Source organism: Neofelis nebulosa, chromosome X (genome assembly GCF_028018385.1).
Source record: "Neofelis nebulosa isolate mNeoNeb1 chromosome X, mNeoNeb1.pri, whole genome shotgun sequence".
Taxonomy (NCBI): Eukaryota; Metazoa; Chordata; class Mammalia; order Carnivora; family Felidae; genus Neofelis; species Neofelis nebulosa.
Genome location: NC_080800.1, coordinates 1,156,976 through 1,172,451, shown reverse-complemented (window position 1 = coordinate 1,172,451; position 15,476 = coordinate 1,156,976). Strand labels below are relative to the sequence as shown.

Below are 15,476 nucleotides of genomic sequence, written 5' to 3'. Positions count from 1 at the left end.
CAGGGAGACCCACCTCAGTGACCTCACGCAGAGACCTCCCCACACCCGGCCCCAGGACATTGCCAAGAGCACAGACCGGACACACGCTCGGTGCTGGGCTACAGGGACTCCGACAGGACTCTTGAGGGGCATTTCCAATCACGGGGCATCTGGGCACATCTCGCACCCCTCGCCCCAGCAGGTGAGGGACGAAAGGCCCTGCAGACGAGGAGATGTGCGGGTCGACTGTGTCCATCGGGGTCAGGGAGGGTGCAGCCAGCTGGGGCAGAAGAGGAACGCCCCCCGCCACACACGTGCGGACAAGCGCTGCCTGTGAATTAAAGAGGGACGGATGGACGGAGAAACGGGTGGAGGGCCTTTTGGGGTCTGGAGTCCCAGCAGGGCCACGGACCCCTTCCCACCTGTTACAACTGGAGATAAGAACCACCTTTACTTTGCGTCATTTGTAAAACGGGCTGGTAGCTGTGACCCGAGTGCTTGAGCGGATTTGCTAAGCTTGTACCCCGTGAAAAGATGGAATGCTGCCTAGGACTCCGGATTCTCCGTCCACACGGTTAGTTTACGAGAACAGCCGCCCGGCGAGATGCGTCGTTGACCTCGGCCAGAGTGATTTGTATCCTTTACGAATCTGCTCCACTGGGCTCCCCGTTCGTACCGCATACCGAAATTGGGCTCAAACGGAACAAAACAAGGATGCAAAATACGAGTTCATTGGAAAAAAATTTTATTTCACAAAAAATGCAAACTGGAATAAACACCATCTTCCCTCACGCAAACATTACAGCTGCTTTTAAGTATCTCTCGCGCTTCACCTGGGGAAGCAAATGATTATAAAATTTAACAAGTGTGTAGCCTTAAATCTGTTCGAAACGTTCCAAGTAAAAATAATTTAGCAAAACAGCTTCTTAAAAAAACCACACACGCTAATTCTTGAGGAGGAACCAAAGCTTTTGACCCATCTTCTTTTTTTTCCTTCCGGCTTCGTCAGCAGTTTGCGACGCGAAAGTGTGTGAGGCGAGGAAGAGCGCGGGACGGCACGTGGCGACTTGCCCGCCTTCAGGACCCGCCCGCCTGCACGCGGCCGCCAGGCACCGGCCGGACCCCTGGGTTCTGCCGGCGCACCCCCCAAGCGCGCCTCCCGAGCAGCTGAAGTTGCGAAGGAAAACCCGCGAAACCAGCACCGGGGCAAGGCGCTCTCAAGTTCTCGGGGCCCGGGGTGGGGGGGCCCGGCCGTGTATCCTCCGCAGTTTGTCCCCAGCGACGGGCCACGGGCCTCGCGTGCAGTCGCTGCCCGCGCGGGAGTCACCGAGCGGGACAGAAACGGCGCGGCGGCTGCGCACTGGTGGCCGCCGCCGGCCGGCGCGCTCTCCCTGATTGCGAGGGACGTGGTGAAGTTAAAGCTATCAGATGAACAGTTTCCGGGGAAAACTAACGCTGGCGAGCGAGGCCCAGGCCGCCGCCGCCGCCGCCACCGCCGCCGCCGCCGCCCACGGGACACCGGAAGCACGGGGTCCAGCCGCCCGGGAGGCCCCGGGGCCGTGCGCTCCGCGGCGGCTCCCCGGTCCCGGTCTTCGCGGGATGGGGGTGGGGTGGGGTGGGAGTGGGGCGAGGAGGGGGGGGGGCGGGACGGCCTGCATTACCTGTTCCAGGTGCTGCGGTGCCGGCCGGGCGACCCTGAGCGCGAGCGGTCGCGGTCCCCGCGGCGGTGGCGGCTGCGCTTGCGCCCCGAGCCGCCCCTGCGGTCCCGGCTGCGCTCCCGGCGGCTGGAGCGCTCTCTGCTGTGGGACCGGCGCGCGCGCGCGCGCTCGGGGCTGGCGCTGCGCCGCGGGGGACTGTCGTCCGGGCGCGCGTGCTTGCGGTGGCGCCGCCGCTCCTTCCGGGGGGTCCGCGCGTCGTCGCGGCTGCCCGCCCGCCGCGGCCGGCTGCGCTCCCGCTGGTGCCTGTCGTCGTCCCCGCGGCCCCCGCTGGCCCGGCCGCGGCCGCCGCTCGGCTCGCGGTTGCACTTGTCTTGCTCGGAGCGCGCGTCCTTCCTGGGCGCGCTCTGCTCACAGGCGGCGGCGGCGGCGGCGGGCACGGCCTTGGGCTGCTGGTTGTTGTCGGGGATGCAGGCGAGGACGCCGGGGCAGCGCTTGTCCGGGGAGCCGTCGTCCGCCGCGCCGCGCCGCGCGCCCAGGCCTTCGCGGCAGGGCGCGCCCTCGGCCAGGCTGCCGTTGACGCCGCGGGGCGCGCCGTCGGCGTCCGGGCGCGGCGGCGTCTGCTTCGGGGCGCCGGCGGCCGGCGGGGCCCCCAGGGGGTGCAGAGCGGCGGCGGCGGCGCCCGCGCAGCCGGCCGACACCGTGTGCAGGATGTCCAGCACGGGCTGCAGCAGGTCCGCGTGCGCCACGCCCAGCTCGTCGCGCGCCGGCGGCTCGTCGGGCTTCCTGCTCAGCAGGATGGTGAGCAGCCGCTCGCGCAGCTCCCTCTCCCGGCGCTGCAGCCCCAGCGCGCGCTCCTTCTCCTCCTCCACGCGCCGCAGCTCGGCCTCCTGCAGCCGCCGCCGCTCCTCCAGCCGCTGCAGCCGCAGCGCCTCCTCGCGGTGCTCCTGCTCCTGTAGCTTCACGGCCTGCGGCACAAAGGGGAAGGCGCGCGTGGGGGCTCCGCACCCGCCTGCTGGCGCCGAGGCCCGGGGTGGGGGAGGGGGGGGAGGGGTACCGGGCGCGCGGTCCGGCCGCGGTGCACCCCCCGCCCCCCACCCCGGGCGACAAGCACGCGGCCCGGGGCGGGGCGGGGCTGGCGGGCGGGGCGTGGCCCCGGCCCGCCGGGAGGTCGCCCGCGGCCACCCGCGACGGGGAGCGGAGATGACGGGGCGCACATCCGCCGCCGCGGCCGCTTGGGCGAGCGTCTTCAATATTCACCATGAACCGAGAGCGGAGCTGGCCCGTCTCAGCGCGCCCGCCAGGCTCCTTCCCGGGGACTTATCCCAACTGTAATTAGACAACAGGTTACGGGGTCGCCCCGCGCCCGACTCCGCGGGGACACGCAGCCTGGCCGAGCACCAGGAGGGCCCGGCGAGGTCCGCACGTGTCCCCCGCCCCCGCCTCTCGCGGGGGCTTCTGGCCCGGCCTCTGGGAGGAGCGGGAGGAACGAGGCGGCGCGAAGGCGCTCCTCTTGTGCTGCACTGGCTGTCAGATCCGCGGCTGCGAGGAGGGACGCGGCCCCGCCCGGCTCTGCGGTCCGCCCTGAGCTCCCCGGGGACGCCATGGCGCTGCTCTCCATCGCCAAGATCAGCCCGCACCGCCCCGTCCTGTCGCCCTGCCCACTGGCCTTTGGGGTCACAGCAGAGCGCCTCCTGTCCCAAGGGCCCTGGCCGCTGGCCCGTGGGGTCAAGGCAAGGCCCCTTGTCCCATCGCCCTGGCCGCTGGCCCGTGGGGTCACAGCAGAGCGCCCCCTGTCCGGTCTCCGTCACCACTGCCTGTGGGGTCACAGCAAGGCCCCTTGTCCCGGCGCCCTGGTCGCTGGCCTGTGGGGTCACAGCAAGGCCCCTTGTCCCGTCACCCTGGCCATTGCCTATGGGGTCACAGCAAGGCCCCTTGTCCCCCCGCCCCGGCCGCTGGCCTGTGGGTATCACAGCAGACCTCATCCTGTCACCCTGGCCACTGGCCTGTGGGGTCACAGCAGAGCCCCCTGTCCCGTCACCCTGGCCGCTGGCCTGTGGGGTCACAGCAGAGCCCCCTGTCCCCAAGGTCCCGGCTGCTGGCCCGTGGGGTCACAGCAGAGCCGCCTGTCCCATCGACCTGGCCGCTGGCCCGTGGGGTCACAGCAAGGACCCTTGACCCGTCGCCCCAGCTGCTGGCCCATGGGGTCACAGCAGAGCCGGCTGTTCCGTCGCCCGGGACGTTGCCTGTGGGGTCACAGCAGAGCCCCCTGTCCCGAGGGGCCCCGGGGAAGACTGCGTGCAGCAGGAGGGGAGCCCCGGGGGCTGGGAGACCCTCCTCGAGCTCGGTCGCGCCCTCCCTCTGGGGGACCCGGCGAGCCTGCGCCCCAGCGCCCGGGCGGTGTGCCCGCGGTTGCGCCCAAAGTGCTCCGCGCCCCGTGAGCCTGGGGCGCGCGTTCTGGCGCCCGCGACGAGGCCGGGAGGCCGGCAAGTAGCAGCCGGCGGCGCGGCCGGCGTATTGAGACGCGCGCGGTGGCGCGGGGCGGCGAGCAGCCGCGGGGAGGCGCCCTGGCGCGGGCCCCGCCCCCCCGCCGGCCCCGCCCCGCCCCCCGCCGGCCCCGCCCCCCGCCGCGCCCCCCCCCCCCCCACCGGGCTGCAGGACCAGGACGCGCGCGCGCCCGCCCCCGCGCGCCCCCGCGCGCCCCGCCTACCTTGGCCCTGCTCAGCAGCTCAGCCACCAGGCGGATGGACTGCAGGTTCCGCTGCGCCAGCAGCAGCTTCCGCTCCTCCAGCCGGATCTTCTCGTGCAGCTTCCGCTGCTCCTCCGCCTGCTGCTTCTCCAGCTTCTTCTGCTGGCGGCGCAGCTCGCGGTCCCGCTGCTTCTGCTCCCGGCGCCGCACCTTCTCCTCCCGCTTCCGCTCCCGCTCCAGCTCCTCCAGCTCCTTCTGCTTCCTGCACGACAAGCGCGCGGCACCGCTCAGCACGACGGACCTCAGCACGGCGGGGGCGCCGGCGGGGGGCGGGGGGCGGGGGGCGGGCGCGACACCCGCTGTTCCAACGCGCGTCCGCACGCGGGCCGCGGCGGGACCCGAGGATCCGCGCAGGAGGCCCCCGGAGCCTCCGGAGGGCAGGTCTCGCTGGGGAACCGGACGCCGTGAAGGACGCGACCGATGGGCGGGCCTCGCGACACGGAACCTGCTTCTCAACGACACACAGCATTTGGGGGAGAGGCCGGCGCGCCGAGGACCCCCCCCCCCCCCCCCGCCGCAGCGGCAGGCAGGGCCACCCCCGGGACCCCTGGCACGCGGCAGTGCTCCCACACAGAAACGGGCACGTACCGCAGGGAGAACGGCCACCCACGCCACGGACGAACAGAGGCCAGACGGGAGCCTCGTGTGCGCCCGCGTGCTGCCCGGAGGGCCCGCCGCGCGCGCACCCCCGTGCTGGTGAGTGGGACCCGCCGCGCGCGACACCCGCGACCTGGCCCAGAGGACACCGCGGCGCACAGACAACATGCTCGCTCACTGCACACAGCCTTCCACGCAGAAACAACTGCTCAGCGCACGACTGATACTCCGAGGTGCTGGCAGGGTGCACAAAGCCCCATCACTGGGGCTCCAGAGAGGCTGTGGGAGTCCCTACACTGAACGGAGGACCCGTGAGCAAAGGCACGCAGAAGGTTCTGGAAGCACCAAGCTACGGGAAAGACCACACACAACAGACGATGCACCTACGAACCCCTTTGCTCCAGAGTCTGGAAAAGGCAAAGTCACTATGACAAAAAACCCAGCACGGGGAATACCAGGCTGTGACCCCCAGGATCAGGGGGTCCCTGAGGGAGCGGACCTGCTGACGGAGTTTAAGGAACTCCTGTGACGTCACCAGAGAAAAAGCACCTGGAGACGACTGCTTCCCTTTCCACCAAGCCCACGGGCCGCCCAGCAGCCTAGGTCGTCTGTGCTCGGCCAGAGGCAGGGGGTCCGCACCAAGAGACCCCTAACGTAAGCAGGAGACCCAGGGCCAGGTCGGAAAGAGCCCCGGGTGAACCACCCTCATGTGCACCTTGATGGCAGCGTGAGTCCAACCCCAAGGAACACGGTAGGAAAAGTCCCAGCTGCCCTGGGCAGGACGAGACGCAGAGCGCGAGACCACCAGGAGCCCAGGTGGGACACGTCCAGGCCGCGGAAGGGCAAGGCCAGTCCTGGGCACTGCAGACATGCAGACGTGCAACACAGCGAACAGGGCCCGGGGATCAGGACGCACGTAGGTCCCCAACCCCCTCACGACCCACAAGGAAGCTGGGGCCTCACACTGGGAGGTGGGAACAGACCCAGGGCCACACCTCCCACAGAGGGAGGTGTACCAGGGCTCCCTAGCACCCGTGTCCAGGCCCCACAGGTCGGGGCCCAGCTCAGCATCCGTCCAGGCCCCACAGGTCAGAACCCACCACACCGCCTGTCTTAGCCCCCCCCCCCCCCCAAAGAGTGAACCAAACCACGTGTCTGGGCCCCACGAGGTCCGAGGCCCCGTGCTCCCCACCTCCCAAGACAGGACGCAGCATCCAAGCTCCAGTCCTGCGTGGAAGCCAACCAGCCACGTGCACGCGCACCCGGGACCGAGAACAGCGGCCGGGCTCCCCAGGGGGCAGCCTGCACACGCAGGCCGGGGAAGCACCCTCTGTGGGAAAGGCGCGGCCCCCTCCCCAGCTAGCACCTCGCGTCCAAGCGTCAGCGGCCACAGAGGAGGCACCGCCCACTGTCCGGGATCCCTCGGTCCTCCCCGTGTCTCTGGCCCAGCACACGGGGCAGCTCGTGCTGAGGGCCACGTGCCCACTTCCTCCCACGGACATGGTCCAAGACCCGGCCTCTTGAAACTTCCCAGTATTTCGTGGGACGCGACAGGCGTGCGTGTGCAAGGGCAGGTGTGCAAAGGAGGCACGCTGGCCAGGGTAGGCGTGTGTGCGAGGAGAGGCACAAGAGGGCAGGTGACGGCAGCGCGTGTGCGACAAGTGTGTACGTGAGGGCAGGCGGGGGCGCGAGGGGAGGCACACGAGGGGGCAGGTGAGGGCACGCTGGAGGGGACGCGTGGGCACAAAGGCAGGCGCGTGCGAGTGACGGCCCGGGGGCTCGGGGAGCGAGCGGTCGCAGGCTCGCGCGTACTGACGGGGCCCCAGCGGCCCCGCTGCTCCGCACGCCGCGGAGCGCCTCACGAAGCCTCCCGCCTCTGCCGACCCAGAGCCGCTGCCTGGGGAGCCTGTTTCTCTGGGAGCCCCCCCCCCCCCCCCGCCCGCATCCCGCAGGTGGGGCCCTGCAGCACCGCGAGGCGGCCGGCACGCACCCCACCACCCCCCCTCGGCCGCCCCAGACCCCAGCCCCGCCCGCCGCGTCTCCCGGTGCCCGTCAGGCCATCCCCGGGCCAGCAGGCCGACTGTCCTCGGGGCGGGCGCAGAGCTGGGCCAGGGCTCTTGCGGCCGGTCGGGGCTTGAGTCCGCTGCCGAAAGGAGGTCCGGACACGCCTTCCTCCGCGTCAGGAGGAAGGTCAGAACACAGCCCGCACGCGGCCGCAGGGGAGACGCCGAGCGCTCGCGACGCAGAGACGATCTCCGCTGGTAACGGGCGAACCCAGCAGGCCCGACACATCTAAGCTGCACACTCGCCGAAGGCGGAAAACGCGCCTGCGAAACCCACGAAGCTGGGGAGACAGGCCAAAGACCGGACTTGGCCAGCATCTCGCGCACAGGACAGCGAGCACAGCGGCCGTGTGTGGAGGACGTGTGCACACGTGCACGCACACACTTGCACACAGACTCCCGCACACGTGCACACACGCGGCCACACGCGCGTGAACGGCCAGGCACGCGCGCGCTCGAGCCCGCGCCCGGAAGCGCGGTGCCCGGGCGCGCGCGAGCAGGCAGGCCCCGCGGGCGCGCACGTACCTTTCTTCCGCCCTCTGCCTCTCCTCGGCCTCCTTCTCTCTGCGCTTCTGCTCCTCCCTCTGCTGCTCCAGCTCCTGCAGCTTTTGCCTCTCGAGCTGCCGTTTCTTAATGGAGGCGTCGCTCAGGTGCTTGGTGGAGTCGAAGGAAACCTGCGGGCGGAGGGCGGCACGGAGCAGGGTTCGCCACGAGCGGGAGCGGGCCTCACCCGACGGCGGCCGGCTGGGCCGCGCCGCACGCAGCGCGCTCGCTCCGCGGAGCCCTGCCGGGGAGCGAGCGCGGGTCTCGGCCGCCGCGTGGGGCCGGGCGCCCGCGGACGCCCCCGACGGCACACGCTCCCTTCGTGGCCGGGGACTGAGCTTCCCGGCGAAGCCGCAACGTGACCCGGCCTCAGCGATTACGTGAAAACACAAAGCCCCCCTGTGACGACGGGCGGTCTCGCAGCGTGCCGGCGGGATCCCACCGCGCGCTCTGGCCGAGGCCGCCACGGCGCGTCTGCCTCCGCCAACGAGGACGGCCAGCGCTCACAGGGGCACGCGGCCCCCCGGGTCGTCCAGGAGGCCGGCGAGGCCGACCCCAGTGCGAGGTGGTGGCGGTACAGGGGACCCTCGGCCCCGGGTGACGGGGACGCTGGGGAGGCCCGCGGCCCGGCTGGGGCACGGTTTCGGGGTGCTTCGGCGGCGAGGGTCTCCGCCTGTCTCCCCGTCCCCCACACGGAAATGCTCTCACATCGGCGTCCGGATGCGGCTGTGTCCAAGGCCGAGTGCGTGTGGCCGCTGGTTTCACCTGCACCTGCGCTGGCCGGGCCTGCGGCCGCCTTGCCGGAGAGCCACCTGCGTGCGTGCGTGCGTGCGCGCGGCCGCGAGACAGGCCCGGGGGGGGGGCGGGCGCTCACCTTGATGTTGCAGGCCACGGCCTTGCCGTCCTCGCCCTTGTACATGAGCTTCATGCCGCGCAGGGCGCTCATGGCCTGGATGAAGCCCACGTACTCGCGGTACTGCACGTACGCCTCGAAGTTGAGGTGGCCCCCGAAACTGAAGGTGTGGAAGTTGCGGCCGGTCATCTCCTCGCGGTAGGGGTCCAGCATGGGGATGTCCACGTTGCGGATCGCCCCGAACTTCTCGAACACCTTGACCAGCACCTCCTCGCTGGGCTTCTCGGAGCCCGAGTCCTTGAGCGCGAACCACTTGCAGGGCAGGCCCTCCAGGTGGATGGTGTCGGGCCGCTCGCCCGGCAGCGTCTCGTTCATGTCCTTGGCGTCGCGGAAGAACGAGTCCCAGTCGTGGCGCGTGGGGAAGTCGATCCTGAACTCGGCCGCGCGCACCTTGAGGATGTCGGAGAAGCCGCTGAGCTTGATGGTCTTGCCGTCCAGGCAGGCCAGGAAGGCCTTGACCAGGCTGCGGTTCTCCACCTCGCCCTCGAAGCGGATGAAGTCCATGGTGCTCTTGGAGATGCGCAGCGTGGAGAACTGGTGGTGCTGCACCATGGCCTTCAGCCTCTCCATCACCTCCCAGTTGGAGATGGACTTGCCCGGCTGCTTCAGCTGCGGCAGCGCCACGCTGATGGTCATCTTGGTGATGGGCTTCAGGTACAGGCCGTACGGGGGGCACAGCTCCACCGCCTCAGACGTGTCGTGCACTATGGTGGCCGCGGCCATAGCCGGGTGCTGGGGCCTGAAACACACACACACACACACACACACACACACGGCGGCGGTCAGGGCCGGGGCGAGGGTCCGCGCTGTCCGCGGGCCGCCAGGGGACACACGAGTCTGCGTTTGTCTCATCAAAAGCCGCGGCCGCCTGAGACGAGGTTCTGTCTCCTTGAACCGAAGGGAACAGAAAACGGGGGTGAGACACCATCGGAAGAGCCTAGCGGCCAAGCGGCGGTGGGCGCCCAGCCGCAGGCAGCCTGCAGGAGCGGGTCTCCCAGGGCCGCAGGGCGTCGAGTGGGCGGGGACAGCTGTCACCCCCACCGCCGCAGCGGGCACACGCACGCACGCACGCACGGCCCCGGAACCGTCCCGCGCGCGCCCCTGCGGCTGCAGGCAGGACGGGAGAGCGCGGGGCAGGGCGGGGCAGGGCTCCCGGCTCCCTCCCGCAGCGTGGATGGAGGATGGGGCCCCACAGGAACAGGAAGGAAGTTTCTGGCCGAGACAAGATCGGAAGCGTCAGCTTCAGTGACTCTGGCACTGGCGCTGTGTCCTGCTTGCCCGAGGCCGAGCGACAAGCGCAGGGCCCCTCCCGAGCCAGCAGCTCCCAGGGCGCACCTGTCCTCCCCCGCCTTCTCCGGGCAACACTTCCCCACTGGGCTGACCGGGGTTGGGGGGCGGGGGGGGGGGGGAGGGGTCTTCCCCCACCGGAAAGCCAGGCTCCGCCACAGGAACCCAAACAATACAGGTGCCTGCTCCCGCCCCCACCCACGCCCCCACCCACGGGCGGCGCCCTCCCAGGCTTGTGGCGAGGCCCTGAGGCACGGCCCCCGGGGAGCGGCCCCCACACGGCCGGGTGCTGGGACAAGGCACAGTCCGGGGCACGGGCGACAGGCTCTGGCCTTGGCTGCGACCCAACACCTGCCCCAGGACACCAAGGGCCACACAGCGCAGCACCCCCACCCCGGTCGCCTGCTACCCACCTCCCCTGGGGCCCGCGTCACCCCTCCACAACCCCACCCCCTGTGACGCCACTCCCCCACCCCCAGCTGCCCGACCCCAAGCTCTGGCGTCCACGGAACATTACCCTGGGGACCCCAGCCCCGCAACGCCCCAGGACAAGCCCATCCCCCCACCCCTGGGCCATGGCCTCCAGGCCACACCGGCTGCCCCAGGACGCTTGGCCTCTCCACCGCCCTCAGTCTCTCCAGCACCGCCCAGTCCTTCGCCTTCACAGGCCCCTGCCCCCAGTGCCCGCCTCATATCCCTGCTGCCCCCAGCCCTGCCCCCAGCCCCCACAGCCCTGAGACCCCCACCCACTGGAGCTCCCAGCCCCCATCCCTGGCACACTCTGCCCCCCTCCCCTGCCACCGGCCCCAGAGACCCGCGCACCAGGACCACGGCTGCCCCGGGCCTGCAGACCTGGGTCCCCAGCAGACCCCGGCTCCAGGAGCCCCTGAGACCCGGAGAACCCAGCTCCACAGACGCCAGCATCACCTCCCCCCTCCAGCCCCTTCCCCGAGACCCAGGGCTTCCCAGGCTTCAGCCCCCACCCCACCCGCGGCCTCTAGCCCCAGGGCATCCCTCGCCCTCTCTCAAACCCTGGACTCCACGGCCTTCATCCCCTTCCCCAGTGCCCGAGGACCCCCGCAGACCCCGAACCACCGGCCCTCGCAGACCTCAAACCACCCAGAGGCAGCGACCCTCAGAGACCCCGAACCCCTACAGTTCCAGAGCCCCTAAAGCCCCCAGTCCTCACAGACCCGGACCCCCAAAGACCCCATGACGCTGGCTCTCGCAGACCCCGGAGGCCCTGTCCCCCCAGAGCCCACGTCCCCTCAGAGCCCCCATCCCTCACAGACCCCTTCCCCCCGGGCCCCCGACCCTCGCAGACCCCGGACCCCAGAGCACCCGTCCCCCAGCCCTCGCAGACCCAGTCTCCCCGACCCTCGTGAACCCCGGACCCCAAAGACCCCGTGACCCTGGCCCTCGCAGACCCCGGAGCCCCCGTCCCCCCAGAGCCCACGTCCCCTCAGAGCCCCCATCCCTCACAGACCCCTTCCCCCCGGGCCCCGACCCTCGCAGACCCCGGACCCCAGAGCACCCGTCCCCCAGCCCTCGCAGACCCAGTCTCCCCGACCCTCGTGAACCCCGGACCCCAAAGACCCCGTGACCCTGGCCCTCGCAGACCCCGGAGCCCCCGTCCCCCCAGAGCCCACGTCCCCTCAGAGCCCCCATCCCTCACAGACCCCTTCCCCCCGGGCCCCCGACCCTCGCAGACCCCGGACCCCAGAGACCACGTCCCCCCAGAGCCCCTGGCCCTGGCAGACCCCAGAGCACCCGTCCCCCAGCCCTCGCAGACCCAGTCTCCCCGACCCTCGTGAACCCCAGACCCCAAAGACCCCGTGACCCTGGCCCTCGCAGACCCCGGAGCCCCCGTCCCCCCAGAGCCCACGTCCCCTCAGAGCCCCCATCCCTCACAGACCCCTTCCCCCCGGGCCCCGACCCTCGCAGACCCCGGACCCCAGAGCACCCGTCCCCCAGCCCTCGCAGACCCAGTCTCCCCGACCCTCGTGAACCCCGGACCCCAAAGACCCCGTGACCCTGGCCCTCGCAGACCCCGGAGCCCCCGTCCCCCCAGAGCCCACGTCCCCTCAGAGCCCCCATCCCTCACAGACCCCTTCCCCCCGGGCCCCCGACCCTCGCAGACCCCGGACCCCAGAGACCACGTCCCCCCAGAGCCCCTGGCCCTGGCAGACCCCAGAGCACCCGTCCCCCCAGCCCTCGCAGACCCGGTCCCCCCGACCCTCGTGAACCCTGGACCCCAAAGACCCCGTGACCCTGGCCCTCGAAGACCCCGGAGCCGCCGTCCCCCTAGAGCCCCCAGCCCTCACAGACCCTGGACCCCCAAAGCCCACGTCCCCCAAAGCACCCGGCCCTCACAGACCTCAATCCACCCAGAGGCTGAGACCCTCAGAGATCCCAGACCCCCAGAGTCCCCAAGCCCCTAAAGTCCCCAGCCCTCACAGACCAGGACCCCCAAAGACCCCGTCCCCCCAGAGCCCCTACCCTCGCAGACCCCAGAGACCTCTACCCTCGCAGACCCCAGACGCCCCATCCCCCCAGAGCCCCCAGCCCTCACAGACCCCGTCCCCCGGGGCCCCCGGCCCTCGCAGACCCCGGACCCCCAAGCCCCCATCCCACCAAAGCACCCGGCCCTCAAGACCCCGGAACCCTGGAGTCCCCGTGCCCCAGAGCCCCTACCCTCACAGACCCCAGAGACCTCGACCCTCACAGACCCAGACCCCCCATCCCCCCAGAGCCCCTGGCCCTCGCAAACCCTGGACCCCTGTCTCCCCAAAGCACCCGGCCCTCACAGACCTCAATCCACCCAGAGGCTGAGACCCTCAGAGATCCCAGACCCCCAGAGTCCCCGAGCCCCGAAAGTCCCCAGCCCTCACAGACCAGGACCCCCAAAGACCCTGTCCCCCCAAAGCACCCGGCCCTCACAGACCTCAATCCACTAAGAGGCTGAGAGCCCAGAGTCCCCGAGCCCCTAAAGTCCCCAGCCCTCACAGACCCGGACCCCCAAAGACCCCATCCCCCCAGAGCCACCAGCCCTCACAGACCCCGTCCACCGGGGCCCCGGCCCTTGCAGACCCTGGACCCCCCCAAGCCCCCGTCCCCCCAGAGCCCCCAGCCCTCACAGACCTCAATCCACCCAGAGGCTGAGACCCTCAGAGATCCCAGACCCCCAGAGTCCCCAAGCCCCTAAAGTCCCCAGCCCTCACAGACCAGGACCCCCAAAGACCCTGTCCCCCCAAAGCACCCGGCCCTCACAGACCTCAATCCACTAAGAGGCTGAGAGCCCAGAGTCCCCGAGCCCCTAAAGTCCCCAGCCCTCACAGACCCGGACCCCCAAAGACCCCATCCCCCCAGAGCCACCAGCCCTCACAGACCCCGTCCACCGGGGCCCCGGCCCTTGCAGACCCTGGACCCCCCCAAGCCCCCGTCCCCCCAGAGCCCCCAGCCCTCACAGACCTCAATCCACCCAGAGGCTGAGACCCTCAGAGATCCCAGACCCCCAGAGTCCCCAAGCCCCTAAAGTCCCCAGCCCTCACAGACCAGGACCCCCAAAGACCCCGTCCCCCCAGAGCCCCTACCCTCGCAGACCCCAGAGACCTCGACCCTTGCAGACCCCAGACGCCCCATCCCCCCAAAGCACCCGGCCCTCACAGACCTCAATCCACTAAGAGGCTGAGAGCCCAGAGTCCCCGAGCCCCTAAAGTCCCCAGCCCTCACAGACCCGGACACCCAAAGACCCTGTCCCCCCAAAGCACCCGGCCCTCACAGACCTCAATCCACTAAGAGGCTGAGAGCCCAGAGTCCCCGAGCCCCTAAAGTCCCCAGCCCTCACAGACCCGGACCCCCAAAGACCCTGTCCCCCCAAAGCACCCGGCCCTCACAGACCTCAATCCACTAAGAGGCTGAGAGCCCAGAGTCCCCGAGCCCCTAAAGTCCCCAGCCCTCACAGACCCGGACCCCCAAAGACCCCATCCCCCCAGAGCCACCAGCCCTCACAGACCCCGTCCACCGGGGCCCCGGCCCTTGCAGACCCTGGACCCCCCCAAGCCCCCGTCCCCCCAGAGCCCCCAGCCCTCACAGACCTCAATCCACCCAGAGGCTGAGACCCTCAGAGATCCCAGACCCCCAGAGTCCCCAAGCCCCTAAAGTCCCCAGCCCTCACAGACCAGGACCCCCAAAGACCCCGTCCCCCCAGAGCCCCTACCCTCGCAGACCTCAGACCCCCCATCCCCCCAGAGCCCCTGGCCCTCTCAGATCCTGGACCCCCCGTCACCCAAAGCACCCGGCCCTCACAGACCCCGGACCCCCAGAACCCCCAACCCTCACAGACCCCGTCCCCCCGGAGCCCCCGGCTCTCGCAAACCCTGGACCCCAGAAGCCCCCAGCCCTCACAGACCCCAGCCCTCCGGAGCCCCCGACCCTCGCAGACCCCGGAGCCCCGGAGCCCCCGTCCCCCCAAAGCACCCGGCCCTCAAGACCCCGGACCCCCGGAGTCCCCGTCCCCTCAGAGCCCCCGAACTTCTCAGACCCCAGACCCCCTAATCCCCCAACCCTCGCAGACCCCGGACCCCCTGTCCCCCAAAGCACCCGGCCCTCAAAGACCTCAATCCACTAAGAGGCAGAGACCCAGACCCCCAGAGTCCCCGAGCCCCTAAAGTCCCCAGACCTCACAGACCCGGACACCCAAAGACCCCGTCTCCCCAGAGCCCCTGGCCCTCGCAGACCCCAGAAACCTCGACCCTCGCAGACCCCAGACGCCCCATCCCTCCAGAGCCCCTGGCCCTCGCAGACCCGGACCCCCCGTCCCCCCAAAGCACCCGGCTCTCGCAGACCCTGGACCCCCGAAGCCCCCAGCCCTCCGGAGCCCCTGACCCTCGCAGACCCCGGAGCCCCGGAGCCCCCGTCCCCCCAAAGCACCCGGCCCTCAAGACCCCGGACCCCCGGAGTCCCCGTCCCCTCAGAGCCCCCGAACTTCTCAGACCCCAGACCCCCCAATCCCCCAACCCTCGCAGACCCCGTCGCCCCAGAGCCCCCGACCCTCACAGACCCCGGCCCTCCGGAGCCCCCGGCCCTCACAGACCCCGTCTCCCCAGAGCCCCCGGCCCTCGCAGACCCCGTCCCCCCGGAACCCCCGGCCCTCGCAGACCCCGTCCCCCCGGAGCCCCCGGCCCTCGCAGACCCCGTCTCCCCAGAGCCCCCGGCCCTCGCAGACCCCGTCCCCCCGGAGCCCCCGGCCCTCGCAGACCCCGTCCCCCCGGAGCCCCCGGCCCTCGCAGACCCCGGACCCCCGGACCCCGAAGACCACGGCCCGCCGGACCCCCCCGGCCCGGTTCGCGGAAGAGGGTGGTCGCAGGTCGTCGCTTACCGGCGCGGGGCTCCGCTTGCGCCCCCGGCCGCCGCCGCCCAGGCCCGAGCTCACCGCCGTCCCCCGACGACCCCGGCAGCCGCGGCCTCTCTGCCCGGCGCCGCCACCGTCCGCCGGAGGCGCCCCAGACGCCACCCGCCGTCGCCGCCGCCCGCCCGCCCCTGTGACGCATTTCCGCTTCCGGCGCTCGTGCCCGCGGAAGCGGCCGCGCGGCAGCTCCCCGTTATGCCGGCCGGCCCTGGCCCCGCCCCTTGGGGCGGGACTTCCGGGAGGCCCCGGGTGAGGGCGGGCCGGCCCTGGCTTGGCACTG

General features: G+C 71.1%; 1 protein-coding gene across 1 annotated transcript; it reads right to left on the bottom strand.

Annotated features, from left to right (window-relative positions):
* Window positions 1-1,630: 1,630 nt before the first annotated feature.
* Window positions 1,631-15,340, bottom strand: AKAP17A (A-kinase anchoring protein 17A). Its single transcript, XM_058712785.1, has 5 exons — window positions 15,167-15,340; window positions 8,461-9,238; window positions 7,569-7,717; window positions 4,345-4,585; window positions 1,631-2,602 (listed from the first exon to the last, which is right to left on the bottom strand). Exons 2-5 carry the CDS (start codon window positions 9,220-9,222, stop codon window positions 1,637-1,639), a joined length of 2,118 nt encoding a protein of 705 aa, XP_058568768.1. The 5' UTR covers window positions 9,223-9,238; window positions 15,167-15,340; the 3' UTR covers window positions 1,631-1,636.
* Between the last annotated feature and the right edge of the window lie 136 nt (window positions 15,341-15,476).

Excerpts from the sequence above, each read along its gene's own strand:
- AKAP17A (XM_058712785.1), bottom strand. The coding sequence starts at position 9,222 with ATGGCCGCGGCCACCATAGTGCACGACACGTCTGAGGCGGTGGAGCTG. Across the intron at positions 4,586-7,568 it reads AGGCAGAGGGCGGAAGAAAG|GAAGCAGAAGGAGCTGGAGG; the intron begins GTACGTGCGCGC and ends CTTGTCGTGCAG. Across the intron at positions 2,603-4,344 it reads AGCTGCTGAGCAGGGCCAAG|GCCGTGAAGCTACAGGAGCA; the intron begins GTAGGCGGGGCG and ends TTTGTGCCGCAG.